The sequence below is a fragment of the Melopsittacus undulatus genome, chromosome 12 (assembly GCF_012275295.1).
Source record: "Melopsittacus undulatus isolate bMelUnd1 chromosome 12, bMelUnd1.mat.Z, whole genome shotgun sequence".
Lineage (NCBI taxonomy): Eukaryota > Metazoa > Chordata > Aves > Psittaciformes > Psittaculidae > Melopsittacus > Melopsittacus undulatus.
The window spans coordinates 20,747,734-20,763,688 of NC_047538.1; the positions used below are offsets into that span (position 1 = coordinate 20,747,734).

Genomic DNA, 15,955 nt, shown 5'->3' on the forward strand with positions numbered 1-15,955 from the left:
TCCTTGTCGTGGTTCTTGTTTGTAAGCCTATTGGTTGAGGATGGGGTGTTCAAAGCGATGGTGTATGTCTGTATCTGTTACCTGTGAATCCAGCAGTTCTCGCTGCCCTCCTGTTAACGCTATTACTGAGCCTCGTCCGTCTTCCCGAGCAGCTCCAGCCCCAAGCGGGACTCGAACCCGCAGCTTCCCCACCGTAGTGGGCGGGGCTTCAGCCCAACCGCAGCCCGAGGCGGCCAATCAACGGCTGGCGGGGGCGGGGCGCCGCCGTGACGTCAGCGAGGGCGCCGGTGGGTTTGGCACGGGGTACCGGTTGGGGGGGGCAGGCCGGTAGTGGGGCACGGTGGGACCATGGGGTCCTGCGGCCTGCACCGGCTGAGCAGGGTCCCGTTGGTCTGAACTGAGGGTCCCGTTGGTCTGAACGGGGACGTCCCACGGCCCCTCCACAGCCCTGGGCTCCCGTCGGAAGCAGCGGGACCTGACCCCGCCTCGGTCGGTGCTCAACGGCTTGTGTCTGTTACTCCTGCAGCAGCAGCAGCCCCGGCGGGTGACCATGTCCGTAGACCGGAGGCGGCCTCCATGCCGAGCGTTGCAGTCATCGGTACTTACCGGTGTGCACTGATGCCTGGTAGCTCTCGGGCCCACGGTCCCCTATGAATCCATCGCTGCCACGTTCTGCTTTGCCCCAGGTAAACAACGGAAGCGCAGTTAGTGTGACATTACTCATTGTACCGCTGGTGGAGGACCGCAGGTGGTACCACAAGCATGAGCAACTCACTGAACAGTCTGCTTATAATATAAAAATAGCTTAAATTAAAACCTCAAGTTTATAACCAGAGGTTTTTCCACTTCTCCTTCACATCAAAATGTGTTCTGTGCGTTATCCTTTATAGCAAAGTAACCCAAGCCTTGAGAACAGCACCATTGAGAAACAGAGGCAAGAGCTGCAGCTCTTAATTGCAGAACTGAAAGACCGTGATAAGGAACTCAATGACATGGTTGCAGTGCATCAGAGACAGCTTCTAGCCTGGGAAGATGATCGGCAGAAACTACTGACTTTAGCAGAGCGATGCAACTTACTAAACAGTAAGTGTTGTGTGTATAAAGAATAAGGCCCTTTTAAGCATGATCAAGTGCTTAGACCCTGCAATAATGGTTCTGCATCATATAAGGAACTATTTCCTACCCTTCGGCCTTAAATACGGTCTTTTTCGTTCTGAAATCAAGACTTCCATGATAGTACTAAAGTAATCTGATCATGAAGGAGGTCTCATAATCATAATTCTGCTTGAGTCTGTAGAACTGATTCTATGGATTCTTAAAAAAAGATAATCTGATGAAATAAATGTGGGGGAAGAGAACAATTTGCCAACATGCTGTTGCACTGCAGAGCCCTGTGCCCCGAGGTGCTGCTGCACACCTCTGACATCAACTACCAGCTAATCACCTGGCAGCTCTGAACAGTCTTGTTTGACAGCCATAGTACAGAGGTCAGCACAGAGTTCACCATCCAGCCTGGGCAGGCAGGGAATCCTGCTTCAGAGGTTCTATTTCCAAAGCACGGGATTTTAAACACATTGGGTTAAATTGTTTCTCACTACAGTATCTGAGCTGTTTTCTCACAGGTCTCTTGTGTCCTTTCTTTTCAGATGAGCTGAACCAGAGAAATGAGATTATCAAATCACTGACCCGAAGGTTAAAGTTGTTAGAATGTCAGGAGAGTGACAGGAAGACAACACTTGAAAGCACACAGCAGAAGTTCAGAGAGCTGTCACAGAAGGTGACAGATACAGCTGCTCACTGTCAGGAACTGGAGGTAGGAGTTAAGTCATGGTCTGATTCTGCAGACTCTGCATGTACAGAATGCCAGTGGCATTTGTGAGTTCCGCTAGGGAATAAGTAGTTCATGTTAAGGCTCCTGAGTTGCATTTGTCTATTAGTACAATAATGTTAGATGAAGGTATAACTCTGATTTGCTGGTGGAAATACAGGAGGGGAGCTTTCCTAAGCTATGATTTGGAGTTTGCTGTTTGTTTGCTTAGTTTTGGGGAACACTGTTCAGAACCAGCTTGCTTCCAAGCATGTCTGTAATTGTAATTGCAAAAGGCAGTGCTGGCCCCAGAACAGTGCTGGTCCTTGGTTAGGCACTTTTAGAAGGTTTTACTTACAGCTTTGGTTACTGTGATGAACTACAGCGTTCTGAAAATGGCTTAGGGTGTGAAAATAATGGGTATTCAAGGGTTCTGGGGTTTATTAAGTGATATGGCAGTGATGTGTTTATTGGGATTATTTTTTCCCTGTATGCAATAAAGTATTATCCTGCATTTTCATCTGCCTTATTGGCTTGACCTAAGACATGCAGGATATTAAGACCAAATCAAGGGGTTTGTTATAATGAATTGGGGAACAACTTTTTTTCTCGAGTTGCCTTTTCTCCAGATCCTCACAACTTGCCCAGAATCCCACATTCATGATGTTTAAATGAAGTTGTGCACACATTTACTTGACAGATAGTAACTGAATCACTGAAGCAGTAGCTGACACTCTTATTTCTGTTCACTAGGAGATAAATCAAAGTCTTCACTGCTCAGTTTTGGAACTGTCTGCTAAAACAGGCCAGCTACAAGCGAGAGAACAGGAGCTACTTACTATGCTTAAGCTGAAGGTAACATCTGTCATCTCATCAGGTACTGAATGTGGTCAAACTGCAGTGCAGTTACTGACTGTACCTAGTGGTTTAGTCGCCCACTGCTGTTAAATTCATAGGCTTGTTTGAGAAGGAAAACTTGGTCAACAAAGAATAAACTTTATTTTCACAAACAAGCTTGTTTCCTGGCTTTGATTTGGGTTTTTTTCCTCCTAGAGCTCAGAAGTAGCTCTAACTAGTGCAGTAAGATGTACTCTTGTTTTGTCAAAACCCGTATGTAAAACAATAATGAAGAATACATTGTATTTCATGTTTCAGGACGAGGCTATACTTGAAAAACATGATCACATCACTGACTTTACATCTAAGTTCAAAAAGGTGGAAGGTGCATTGCATGCAGCAAGGATGGAGCAATTCAGTCTCAACAAAGAAAAGCAAGACCTCAAACTGAGACTAGAAGAACTAGTACTTGAAACAAATAAGCTGAAAGGTAAATGTTCATACTGGGCACCTCATTTAGTGTAGACCAGCATGATTCCTTTTCATTCTGGGGAATACTGCATTTTGTTTTAAAGATGACCTCTGTGAAAAGGTGAAAGAAAATCATAAGCAGCAGGAGGAAATAATTCACCTCAAACAGGAAAACGGCTGCTTGAGGAACGAGCTCACATTTGCTGGTAAGTGAGGGCAGTTGGCTTTTCATGCCTTAGCTTTTAATAGCTCAGAGACTTCTAGACAACAGTTCACCACTGTCTGTGAAGGAGGAAGCTTCTTATCTACCTTTCTTGCAGTTTAATGAATACATATGGCTTTGTGTGCCATTGCCCTGTGAAAGCATTATCTAGGGCTTCTGCAGGGGCAGGTTATAAAAGCACAAAGTTCACCAGTGTGATTACACACAGAGGAATAAATGGCTCAGAGGATTCTCTCTTGAATTTGTTGAGATTTTCTTGTCTCCTGTGGTATTAATACAGTAAGTGGGGGTGGCATTCTCCCTTCTGACATAGGCTGCATAGAAAATAGTGACCTACTGAATAGAAGCCACATACAAAACCTAAAGCTTAGGCCCTATGAAATTACCATCTCACCCACTCCCTCTGGCTTTTGTATGGAAGCAGTATGTTTACCAATTCTCTTTTTCCCTTGCTTTTCTTCAAGTGCTGGGTTTGATTTAGACTGGTTTAATACGCAGGACTTGGTAAAGTGCAGCCTGCTGTCTGGTGATAATCCATGCTTTAGTTTTGGGTAGAGAGGAACTCCTCTGTGCTGCAGTGGATAAGAAAGGCAGGCTGGTGGTTGCTGCAGTGTCATTATAGACAAGAAATATATACCCTGAAAAATAGGTGACCAAGGATGTCCTCTGCTGGATATGATTTACTTCCCTATGACTTCTTATCTGCCATTACCTTTGCCAAATATTGATCCCATGTCTCATTATTTTAGAAACAATAGTAATGGGATTTATTTCTCAGCATTTTTCTGTACAAGTAATGAATTAGGATTAATTGCTGAATTGCCTTTCCATAAAAGAATGTGAACATGAAAAAGTAAAATCAGTTAAGGAATCAGAATATTGCTGCTGGTAAAATAAAGGTAGGTGCTGTGGAAAGTCTGAGGAAAACACTTAATCTGTTTAACTGTCTTATGGCTTTTGTGCTCCTTGTCTGGAGGGGAAACAGATCCCACTGATCTCATGAAAGTGCTTTTGTTTTGGTTAGGTACCTGTTTCTACTGCTTCAGACATGCATTAACAAATGTATTTGCCTTGTGTCTGTTCACTTTTAAGTAATGAGAAAAGTATCTGTGTTTTGAAACAGTTGAGAAGGCAAAGAGACAGGATCAACTTCTGCAGTTTGCAAAGTCTAAACAAGCACGGACTGACACAGAGCTATCAAGTCTGCGAAAGGTACAGACCTCATCGTGTTTCTGCTCTGAGACTGAAGGCATTTTTCAATGCACCAGATCTGCATGGAACAGTAATAAAAAGTTAGGTCTAGCTATGATTAATGAAGGAAAAGAAATCAAATTTGCTGTTTCTGCCTTGCTGGGATCGCTGTGGAGCATTATTTTCCCTTTTTGGTTAAAATTAAAACCCCCATGCATGGTGCAAATCCTGTTACTTACATGTTCCTTTAGCTAGTTTTGTGTAATTGTATTTACTCAGTCCTACAATGAGTAAATACCACCCTCGTAGCAGTAAAGTGGGGGCACTCTGTTGAGATAAGCTTGTCGGTGTGTGTGTCTAAACAGAGAGTGCTAGGCGCGAGAAGTCACGTGAAGGGCAGTGGGAATAGGGTGAACTGCCTGACACACATGTGCAAGTGAGCTCAGGCAGTGTAAAGGGGCATGGGGTACTGAAAGAGCTGTGTTTCAGCAGAGACTTAAGCCCAGTGTTTTCACCTGCACCCATCTGAGGTTCTCGAGGCATGTTCAGTTCTTTCTTTATTGCAAATAATTGATGGGTATGTTTATCATCTACATCAACTCTACAAAAACTTCCCTGTAGTGAATGCCAAATACCATGATCATCATTCATGTCTTGTAGTTCTGCATAACTTTGAACAACGTAACAACACGTATGAAATCTCACATATCAGATGGTCCTGTAGTTATGATCGTGTGGTTCCACCTTAAAAGAACACTGCAGTCTTCTAATAGAAATATTGTTTATTGCTGCAAAACTTTATTTTCCTAAATACATGTAGAGATGGCCCCTTAGGTCTGGAAGGCTTTCACAATAGTTTGGCTACAGGTATGAGTTTGTAAGTGTTTTGAGGATGTTTTTGGAAGACAAGCAACGTGTTAGTACCTGATGGCAATATTCCAGGACTCCAGACTTCCGCTAATGCACATTGCTATCTTTAAACAGATCTATGTAAAACAGCAGCGTGACTTGCAGTTTCTTCATGTCAGTTTGGAGAGCTCTCAGGAATTCAGGCAAAAGCATGAAAAGGCAGCACATGAAAGGAGGTAAAGTAGTTTTTTAATGTATTTTATTCACAAAGAGAGACTTCACTGTTCAGCCGCAACTAGCACCCTGAAAGAGATGTGTGCTGTGTCAACACAGCTTTGCTAGGCTCAAACACAGACTTCTGTCAGGTTCTGGCAGGATACAGCTGTCTGTAGTTGGTATATGAACTACCGCAGAGCCATGGCCACAGTCTCTGGTTAATGTCTAGCTTAACCTTGAGTACAGTTATGTATGCTCTTTGAATGCAGTATATCTGACTGTTTTCTTTGTTGTGCCATTGTAGCATAGGTATGGCATTCTCTGCCCCTGAAAGTAACAGCAAGACAGACACAGCTAGGACTGAGGGAACCCATGGGATATGCGAGGAGTGTGGAACTGCACAAGTTCCAAAAGGCAGCGTGAAACCCACCTCTAAGATGCGTGAAGTAGATAATGGATTGTTACAGAATGCATCAGACATGGAGGAAACTACCTCAGCATACTTAAACCAGTGTCCAAAAGTTGTGAAAGTCTTGGCTGACCTTACGGAAGAAGAAAAGCAGGATGTTGCATCAAGCTCTGATGAGCCAGGCAGCCAAGTATTTTGTGAGGCAAACAACACAGGGCCTTTGAGAAACAAGGAAATCTCTGAGAATGAGGTGGAAATCAGAGACCAACAAACCTTTGAGTCATCTTCGCCTGAGCAGGAGCATTGGCTTAATGTCAGTTCTTGTGTAGATTTGCAAAGTACTTTTATCCAGAGCACAGTCACATCTGCCCAAAGTGTTAATGAAAATGAAACCTGGGAAGAGAGAACTGGAATTCTGTTTTACCAGAAAAGCAGAGAGACTCCTGCTGCAGTGCACAAGCCTGAATCTGATTCCAGTACCAATAAGTTCTTCATCAAAAAAGATGCTTTGTGGAAGCCAGTATCAGATCCAGAATGGCTGAAGATTTTCAAACCCATAAAAGGAGATGGAAATGTATGGCATGGAGAAGATTGCAGCTGTCTCAGGACTGCACAAGAGATGAAATATGCCTGCTCAAAAAGGTTATGTGCTTGTTGAATTTAAGAAGTAGAGAGGTATAATCTAGAGCTACGTAGAAACTTGGGTGTACAAGCTCTCAATAGTTTCTGTTATCTCAAGTGATGGTTAAAGTAAATGCTGTTCTAAAATTAGGCTCCCAACTTGAAAAGTAGTAAATTCAGAGTAAGTTAAAATAGCTCTTAAGGTATCATGGTTCTATTTTTGTGCATTTTTCTTTCCTCAGCTCTTATCCCCAGGAGCTGTGTGGGCAGGGGAAGCTGCCATACCCCAGGACTTGCCAAATGAACCAATTGAGACAAATGCAGGTTTAAAACATTTCAGGATTTCTTTGAAATCCCAGATGTTGCTTGTAAATCTGGTGGGTAAACTAGAGCTGGACTCTACAGTGATGTTCCTGTAAGGCAAGAAACAAACCTAGACTGTGTGTGATGCTTTAGTAACTGTGTTATTTCTATTGAGAAGTCACACAGCGGCTGGGCAAGAATGTAGGACCTGGCTCTTCCTCACAGGCTGCTGCCCTCACTCAGGGCAGGAAAACGAGAGGGCAGATTTAAAGGACAGCAATCTGCTCTCTAGTGAGTCCTTGTAATGGGACTCTATCCCTGTGTTTATGCTGGGGGAGGAAAAAGGGATGAGCAGAATGAGGCTTCTAATGCTGAAAAGTGCCAGAAAACTACTCAGGTGCCTTGGTGGTATTGGAAGGTATCCGAGGTACAAAAGCTGCTTTACATTTATAGAAGTGGTTTTGTGCCTGCACAAACAAGGGCATTCAGAGCTGGGATTTCTGTGGATTTGTTGTGCTGGTTCCTCTGTTTCCTCTCAAAGACTTGACTGACTTACAGCTTGATCTAGAAGGATTTCTGAAGTTCGACAGAGATTTCATAGCTGCCTTTTAGCCAGAGGAGTAGCAGCTTTTCAACGGGCAGTTGGCAAGTACAGTAAATGAACAGCTGTTTAAACCTGCTGAGAATTCCAGCCAGCAAGTCTGCCCAACGTCCAGGCAAATTAATGCTATGGAATGGAGCTATCTGATGTACAGATGCTTTCATTCTGTGTTGCTTTTAAAACAAAGCTATTACAGGAATTGTTACTGCAGTGGCACTGACCTGCTCAGAAACAAGGTGGATGGGCAGCCATTGAAAAAGAATGCTGTCCTGGCACATTCCCACACAGCTTAGCTGAGCTTCATGCTGTGTGTGGATTCTCTCTGGTTTCCACTAGCCATAAATCATTAATAAGACTCCATTCCCCATATGTCTACCCTGCCCTTTCTTACCTGCTCCCTCAGCAGCACAAATGACACATGCTGCCATCTCCAACCCTCTTTGATTGAATCCTGAAAACTGTTTTCACTTTTTCTCTTGACCTTGGGGGAGGTTTAGGGGAAAAGGAACAAATTCAACCCAGGCAATGCAGATAGAGCAGATACCCTTCAGTAAGGGAGGGCAGCGCCACCCATTTGGGGTTTGCTGTCAGGTTTTCTTGATGCCCACATTTGGTCCTGGGGCTCTGCTAATTGGAGACATTGACTCAGTGCAAATCCCAAACTGTCAGTTTTCCAGCCTCTGATTTGTCACTGAATAAGTTCTCACCCCACAGAGGGGAGGAAGGCAGTAGTAGTGCTGTCTTCAGTGTGGGCTTCTGTTAAGGCATTAATGGCAGAGAGCAAACACCACATTCCTTCTGGGACTTCAGTCTGGATCCTCCAGTTTTCCATTGCTGGCTTGGGAGTGCTGATGATGTATTTTATGTGTAGGGGAGGGTGCTGGCACCTCCCTGTCAGCCCAGCAAATATTTCTGACATGAGTTCTTGAATTCAGGAGCAGCCAACAAGAAGGCTATTAACACAGTCAGATACCTTAACCAACTGCAAGGGTGGTTGTGAAATACTGGAGCACAGGAGTTGTTTCTGTGCTCTCAGTGACTTCCTTTATGTTGGACCAACTTTTGCTGCCTTTGGATTTTTATCTCAGTTCTGGTTTTAAGGACAGTGTCAGCAGTAACCTGTTCTATCTGCTTCCTTGAGCTGTTGCCCTGCCTCAAAATCAAACCTGTTTCCCCCCCTCCCTCCCAACATGGGGATTTCTTCAAAACTGGCTGTGCTCATTGCATCTCATCACATCCCCTTTTGTAGGCTGCTACACTTATTCCCTCACATCTTTTCAGAGCCTTTCCTTGTCAGAAGCATGCCAACATGAGCTTGTCTCTCTTAAAAGAAAGCCTATTCATTGTACCCCAGTGTTTTACAAGAGAAGTGAAATGAGACACAACAGACACTTGTGAGCTGGGATCCCTCACAAGGGCTTTTTCTTACATTGAATGTCATCTAAAAATAACCTTTTTTAACAGTCTTGCCTGGTCTGGAATGTGTTGTTCCACCAAAGGAAGTACCTAAAGAGTATTTAATGAAATGTTGTAAATGTAAAGGAGCATTTTCTTTAAAATATGCCTATTTTTGTGTTCACCTGATCCAGGCAGTGCTAGAATTGTGCTTCTGGTTGGTTCAGTGTGATGCAGAAATGTCATCTTTTGGGGAGATGCTCACGATTTACTTTTGTATGAAGTGGAAATGAGCAGGTGAAAATGAACACTGCAAAGCTTGAAACTGCCAACAGAAACCAGGGCAGGTCTTTGTATGTGAAAACACAGCACTGGGGACAGAGGGCTGCTGGTTCCTGTATGGCTGTGGGAGATGATCAAGATCATTTCAAATGTGCTACAGTTTTTGTTATTTCTGGTCTTATTTTGTGCTGGAGCTGAGTGAGGGATTTGGTAACGCTGGGGTTTAAGGGATTGAATTGAGGAGTGTTTTTTCTAGGGTAGAGTGTAATTGAAACTCTTCTCTTACACCTTTGTTGCTTTTTTATTGTGGGAGAGGTGTAAAAGGGAAGTTTCAGTCATTCAGCATGCATATTATGTGCTAAAGACCTTTTGTATTAGGCCAAGCTTGGGATGGCTGCAAGCCAATGTTCATACAGTAATAGGTACAGGGTATGATTTGTTGCTTTAACAGTCATTTAAATGGCTTCTCAGATATTCCTAAATACACTCAGAAGCTAAGGGAAGATGGATGCCAATAGAGGGTCTGCTTCCAGCCCCACACTGGAATGGCAGTCAGGCAGTTTAGTCTGGGGTTTAATCACAGTTTGCTCAAACAGCACTTTACTGTTTGCTGCTGTGTTTAAGTAACACCTCTTTGGGGGAGCTCCCCTGTGATCTCTGAAGTGAGATGGTGACTTTAAAAGACTGAAATTCCCTTGCAAAGAACATCTATAGATATTAATTAGCCTAATGGTTGGTTGAAAAGAAGGAGTACCAGAGTATTTGGAGGAGTTAGAGGCTGACTTTTACATGCTCTTTGCAAGGTTAAATAGATACTCAAGCACATGGTAACTGTTCTTGAAACTGGTTGAATGTCAGACACCCAGAGGTTGAAACTGATCTAATGAAGCTGTTAAACATGGGAGCTGCTCTGAGGAGCAGGGTTTTCTCACATGCTCCATGGTTTTCTTGGCTCAGGGCTCAGGATTACTTATGTTGTCCCATGATTTTCCTTTGAAAGGTGAGAAAGGATGGGCCATACTGTTTGTGGCAATGTCTTCATTTCTTAACAGTGGAGAAAACGTGGATCTGAACTCTTTTCACCTGGATTCTCCCTGCTTGACATCCACCCAGAAAGGAGACAGGCCTCAAAGGTGTGACAAGTTCTGTGATGAGGAATTCCCTCTGGAGATCAATAGCTTTCCAGTGACTGAGCCAACAAACAGGTGCTGCAACGCTGCCATGGACCAAGTCAGTATTTTGTTGCAGAACATGATTGTAAGGGGAATTATGGTGGTAGGAAAGCAGTTGTCTGCCAGTGTGGCAGAACCAGGGTCCGGAATGATGGGATATGAGGCTTAACGGGGGTAAAATACTTTATCAAAATAGTTCCTTTTTGTCTCTGCCTTGGACAGCATAAGTGTGAGGAGTTCAAACCATTATAGATATTGTTTTATAGATATATCTAATTTATAAATTATAGATATATCTGTATCTAGAGATACATATAGATACAAGCTTTTGAAATGCAAGACTTTAGGATAACAAATTGGAAATTCCATTAAAGCAGGATACCAGAGTATGCTTGAATACAGTTGTTTCAGGTTATTGGACGCTGGGTTTTTGCCTTGCTTGGCTTTCCCCTTTCCCACTGAAGTATTGTTGTTGTGTGCACTGTATGTACATGCATGTGAAGATCTCTTAAAAGTGATACCAGGAAAGAGCTCTGTGTCTGTTACAAATAACACCACTTAGAGTCTGGAGCAGTGTAATGTAGGAGTATTTTGAACAGACACATTTCAAAATGAAATTGATGATTCTTGGTGGGTTATAATCCTTTGACATATCCCAAAATGACTGTTTCATGACTTTGGCTCCCTTTCTGTCTCCTCCAGGACACCAGTTCTCCCATAAGTAAGCTGCAGCATGTGCTGACTGAGTCCCGACAGATGGTTGCTGATCTGGAGCTTAGCACTCTCCTCCAGGCGAGCCCTCACTGCAGTGCAAACAGCAGTGACATTAACACGGTATAGATTGCTCTCCCGTGACTAGATTTAGGTGGTCATGAATAGTGATTGGGAACATCGTTTCCCTTGCACTGCAACACTATGAATATCCTCCTCATGCTTTGCTGAAGGTAAAATTCCTGCAAGTACTTGAATTCTGTATAGGATTCTTTATGGCTCCTCAGGGCCATGGCAGGATTTGATTTTTGCCTATGTCTAAACAGATGGAAAGAAGAAGTCGTTTTGGAGCCAGCTGTAGGAGGGACATTCAGAACTGGTTTATTACATGAGGCATATTTGTGGAAAGGAGGGCAGTACAGGAAATACGTGACATATAGGATAGTATTGTGTATGAATTTAAACCAGACTCCTAGCTTAAATGACTTCACAGTTTTTGTGGGCTTCATTGCAGGCTCAGGGAACATACTCAAAGGTCAAAGAAAATAACCTGTCCATAGCTGTCAGGGTGATTTATTTTCCAAGCCTGAACACTGGTCAGGAGTTTATATTGAATATGTGGGCAGTAATAGGAATAATTGCAGGAGGGATCACTTGTTTCTTTTCACAAATATCCCTAAGAATTTCTACCTTGTTTGATAAGGACATTGTGCCACTTGTCACTAGAAAAGACAAAACTTGTGCTGATAATGGAGACCTTAGGGGTTTGGTGTTAAAGCAGACTCAATGAGAAGCTGTATGCTGAAACCTCAGCTTTCTCCTGAAAGAGATTCCATCTCTCTAAAAGAGTTGCACCCCTTTTATCCTCGGATGAACTTGACCAGAACAATGTTGCTGTAAGTAACAGACACAGTGATTTTTATAACCTTCAGAACCACAAAACCTTAGCTGTGCTGGGACTGACAGAGTCTAAAGGTTGTGTGCCAGCGTTTGCATAAGCTGAAAGGGTATTTTGTTCAGAACCTCATCTGCAGGGTTCCATTCAGCGTGAGAGACAGCAGCAGTGTAGTTTGCAAAGGCTGTCGTGTAGGAGGGATTCCTGAAAAGCTCTCTCCAGAACAGTGGCTGCTTGTGGCTCCTGCTCAGCCGCATCAGCTGTCTGGCTCCTGCTTTACTGGCTGGCACGTCACAGCTCAGCTAAACCGGCTGTGCTTTGGTAGTGAGCCTGACTCTGCTTTACAACCTGATCCTGCATTTTTGAGCCTGAAATTGGCTCCTCATTTGGGGTGGTTGCTGTAGTGCGTAGAGAATGAAGCAGGCTCGTGTTTACTGCTGGGGGCAGCTTCTGCACCACATCTGTAGAGCTTTGATCTACTTTCAGAGTGGTTCTGGGGAAAGACTCGTCAAGCGTGTTTTTAATTCCTCTGTGCAGGCCACATAACCTGTGCTTAAAGTCAGGTTTACCTGAGGCTGTTTTAAACTGTGCTTTAAAACATGTATTAAATCCCTTAGGATTTAATCAGTAAGGATTTGTACGTGTTGGATTCTTTGCCCTGCTTGGAGGAGGGAGAAGAGGGAACTACAAAGTGTATCCTTGCTGCTCCCCAGTTTGAACCTGTATTTTGTGTTATCTCAGTTCTTTGGTTTCCATGTGGTGTTTTTGCTTTACAATGTAGACAACAGAACTTGCAGAAGGTCTTCATGGAACCCAGTTATCTGCTGCAGAAGAAAGAGATGCTAAGCTCCCATTTTCTCTATGATGTCCTGCGAGTATGAAGGTATTTTCATCTTGATCTTAGTTGGAGTTTTCTGTTCCTCTTTATAAATGCACCTGCAATATTAATATGAGTTAGACTTCTGAGGTGAGCCTGGCACAGGATTCTCAGTGGACTGCTCTAAGTGCATTTCAAATAGAACTCCTGTGAGTTAACAGCAAACAGATAGTAAGGCAACAAGTAATCCCTTTAGTCAAACTCTTCTCAATCACTTTCCTCATCCTCTGGGCAGTCAGATCTTGCAGCACAATCCCTGAGTACCTACACACTGCTTATTGTAGTTAAAAATCCTTCTGTGTGTTACAGATAACAGGATCAAGGATGTGAACATTGTTGAAGGGAGAGACTGGGAGGTGTTTTTCAGCGCCACGGCCAAGGGCTGTTCTAGCATGTTGTTCCTGGGCTCAGAGCTCCAGCAGCAGAATGTATTGAATAGAGCTGCATACAAAAAGCAGCCTTGCCCATAGATGATTGTTTTTTCTTCTTGAGTCAGGAAATTTCTCATTCTCTGATTATTTGTTTTACTGCTGTGAATTGGATCCTTGCAGTAGGCACCGTGTTGTCTGCTTCTGAGGACAAATGAGTAACCAGATATGGGTAAAATGCTGAACACCACGTGGAAATGAATAAGAACTAGCAACAATGGGGAGAAAATGGACCAAAAAAGAAGTCTTCCAGTGCTGACACAACCCAAGCCAAGGGGAGTTACTGCACAGCAAGCTGAGTATGCAGCTCTGGGGCACTGGATTTCTTACACTGATCGCCTTTAATCCCATGGAGAGCTGGTGCTCAGTTCTCTTTTGGTACACTCAAAGTGCAGTCCCTGAGCTGTCTCTCTCCTATGGAGCCAAACCCTCTGTGTGCTGGCTTGTAGCACCCTCGTGTTCTGCTGTTGCTGCATTAAGTCTGGAGACACTGAGTCTTCTTCCAAAATGAGTTGGGTCTGCTTAGTGCACACTAATGGGGCTCTTGTGGGAAATAGATGCTGAGTAGCTGGAATGCTGTACCTTGCTCTGCACAATGTTCCTATGTGGAGAGCTCTCCCTTTCCTGAAAAGAGCCCTCAGGTAAAAGGAGCTGGAGGTTTTATGGCTCCAGGCCAGCACTGTGACTTGCATCCTGAAACTACTGCTGTTGGAAAGTTTCAGGAGCAGATCCCACAAAGAGCTGATGCAGCAGAGGGGGAGCAGACTCTGAGCCTACAGAAATGAGTTCATCTGCCTCAAGTGAGAGAGGCTCAGTGCAACAAACGGACCCACAATTCACTGAGGAGCCATGACAAGTAGTGACTCTGCAGGTCACTGACTGCTGCATGATTCTGGTTTCCTCCTTTTATTAAAAGGCACTGGATCACTGTGCTTGGTTTGGTCCAAAGCAGCTTTTTACAGGTCCAGAAATAACTAAATATTTGTCCTTTTCACACAGGGAAGTGATTGAACTGATGTGCACTGGGTTTGGGGGTGGGTTTGAATTGCTTTGCAGTCATCTGAGTGCAGGTGCACTGACATTGGGTTCATTTCCTGACTTGCTGGCAGTGATTTAGCCATGTCCATCAGTGGGATGTTTTACCTTTAGGGAGAGAGTGTTTGGGGGAGAGTCGAACAGCAAAGCAGTGAGTGAAAGGGGACATTCAGTTTGGACAAGGTCATGGGTGCCAGTGCTCAGGGGTGGTGACTTGGTGGTTGACTGAGGGCACAAAGATTGATCCCTCTGCAAAACAAATGGGAAAGGCTTTTACTTCCCGACACTGCAGCAGGTCCTAAGACTGCTGTCATGAAATGCTTTGGTTACCTTCCCTCCTCTTCATATGTGTCCACAGGTTTTAGGTTGCTTACAGCATGACGTTTTCTATAGGAAATTGACAGATACGTGAGCACTTCTTCTGTTTTAAAGGGAACTTAACAAAAACCTCCTGTTTTCTGCAGCAGATGAAGACCTTTCCAACACAGAATTAACCTGGAGACCTGGAGATCACCAACCCATCAGCGACGGTGGAAAGTTACCTCATTATTTTTCCATGCTCTTTGGAGTGAAAGCCTCCCAAGGAGATGTGGGGATATGTTTTATCTTGAAATAAAACACAGACTAACGCCAAGCTCAACAAAACTGTGTTTATAGCAGAGAGCTCAGGTTAAACACAGGCTGGGTTTGAAGAATCTCAAGTGCGTAATTGTTCTAACACAGGAACTATTTTTCTTACTCTTTTTTTTATAGTGGCTCAGACATATTTATAGCCTATGACACAGCCAAATGTTCCTTTTTTATAGCTGATTGTTTTAGCTCTGGACTTGTGGCCACATAGAGGGAAATGAATAATGTTTAGAGGAAGTTCCCAATTAGGGCTGTAGCCAGGAACTGCTCCTGTGTGGTTGAAACAGGAGAGTTGTCACCCATGAGATGGGCACAGCAACACTTCCATTGGGCACTGCTTGTTCTGCCAGGAGCTTGTGACAAGATGAGGTGTGTCCAGTGTGGTGGGACTGGGGTTTTGGCCTTAAACTGGTTTTTAATCCTTGGCTATGGGGCAAGATGTATTCCTTGACCACAATATGAACTTGTTTTATAACTAAAAGCCAATGGAGGTGACACCTTTGCTGTATCTTTCTTGCCTGTTTAACATGCTGATGTACATCACTGACTGCTGAAGACCTGAGCTGGGTGGACCAGCTCTGTCCCTGCATGGGGGCAGCGAAGGGGTGGGAGCTCCTGGCTCTGTCTAATGCTAGGAGTTAATTGCAGCAAAACCCACTGTGGTTTTCCCTTGTTAACTCTTTCCTGTAATTTTCTGCTCTCTTTTTAATGACCAAATGCCAGGTAATGTGCTCATGGCCTCAAAATTGGTCAGCTAATTCTGATCGCAGCTGCATCCTCCCTGTCCTCACCACCCAGGGGCATTACCCACAAAGGGAGTCTCAGCTTTTCTTTGAGTTTCCCCATGCATTTAAAGTGCATTTGATTCCTTCTCCTCAGAGAAGCTTTGCAGGTTCCATCCTCAAATCCATTGCTGTGGGTATGACAAACCCCCCCCTCAGAAAGCTGATGCTGGCAATGCCATGATGCTGATCCCACAGCTGTACCATATGCCAACTCCTG

At 44.0% G+C, this 15,955-nt stretch overlaps 1 protein-coding gene across 2 annotated transcripts; it reads left to right on the top strand.

Moving 5' to 3' along the window:
• The first annotated feature begins 389 nt into the window (after nucleotides 1-389).
• CCDC62 (coiled-coil domain containing 62) lies at nucleotides 390-15,448 on the top strand. Of its 2 annotated transcripts, XM_034068579.1 has the most exons (13): nucleotides 390-686; nucleotides 891-1,083; nucleotides 1,647-1,813; nucleotides 2,561-2,662; nucleotides 2,963-3,134; nucleotides 3,220-3,321; nucleotides 4,462-4,550; nucleotides 5,514-5,614; nucleotides 5,899-6,645; nucleotides 10,258-10,390; nucleotides 11,080-11,211; nucleotides 12,765-12,866; nucleotides 14,791-15,448. In XM_034068579.1, exons 1-12 carry the CDS (start codon nucleotides 651-653, stop codon nucleotides 12,846-12,848), a joined length of 2,058 nt encoding a protein of 685 aa, XP_033924470.1. In that variant the 5' UTR covers nucleotides 390-650; the 3' UTR covers nucleotides 12,849-12,866; nucleotides 14,791-15,448. The 2 variants fall into 2 exon arrangements, with proteins under 2 accessions (XP_033924470.1, XP_033924471.1); XM_034068580.1 differs by lacking the exon at nucleotides 5,899-6,645 and having other exon boundaries at nucleotides 14,788-15,448.
• Nucleotides 15,449-15,955: the final 507 nt, after the last annotated feature.

Bases quoted from the DNA above. Each gene is read 5' to 3' on its own strand.
- CCDC62 (XM_034068579.1), top strand. From the start codon at position 651: ATGAATCCATCGCTGCCACGTTCTGCTTTGCCCCAG. The intron at 687-890 runs GTAAACAACGGA...TATCCTTTATAG, and splicing joins CACGTTCTGCTTTGCCCCAG to CAAAGTAACCCAAGCCTTGA. The intron at 5,615-5,898 runs GTAAAGTAGTTT...GTGCCATTGTAG, and splicing joins AAGGCAGCACATGAAAGGAG to CATAGGTATGGCATTCTCTG.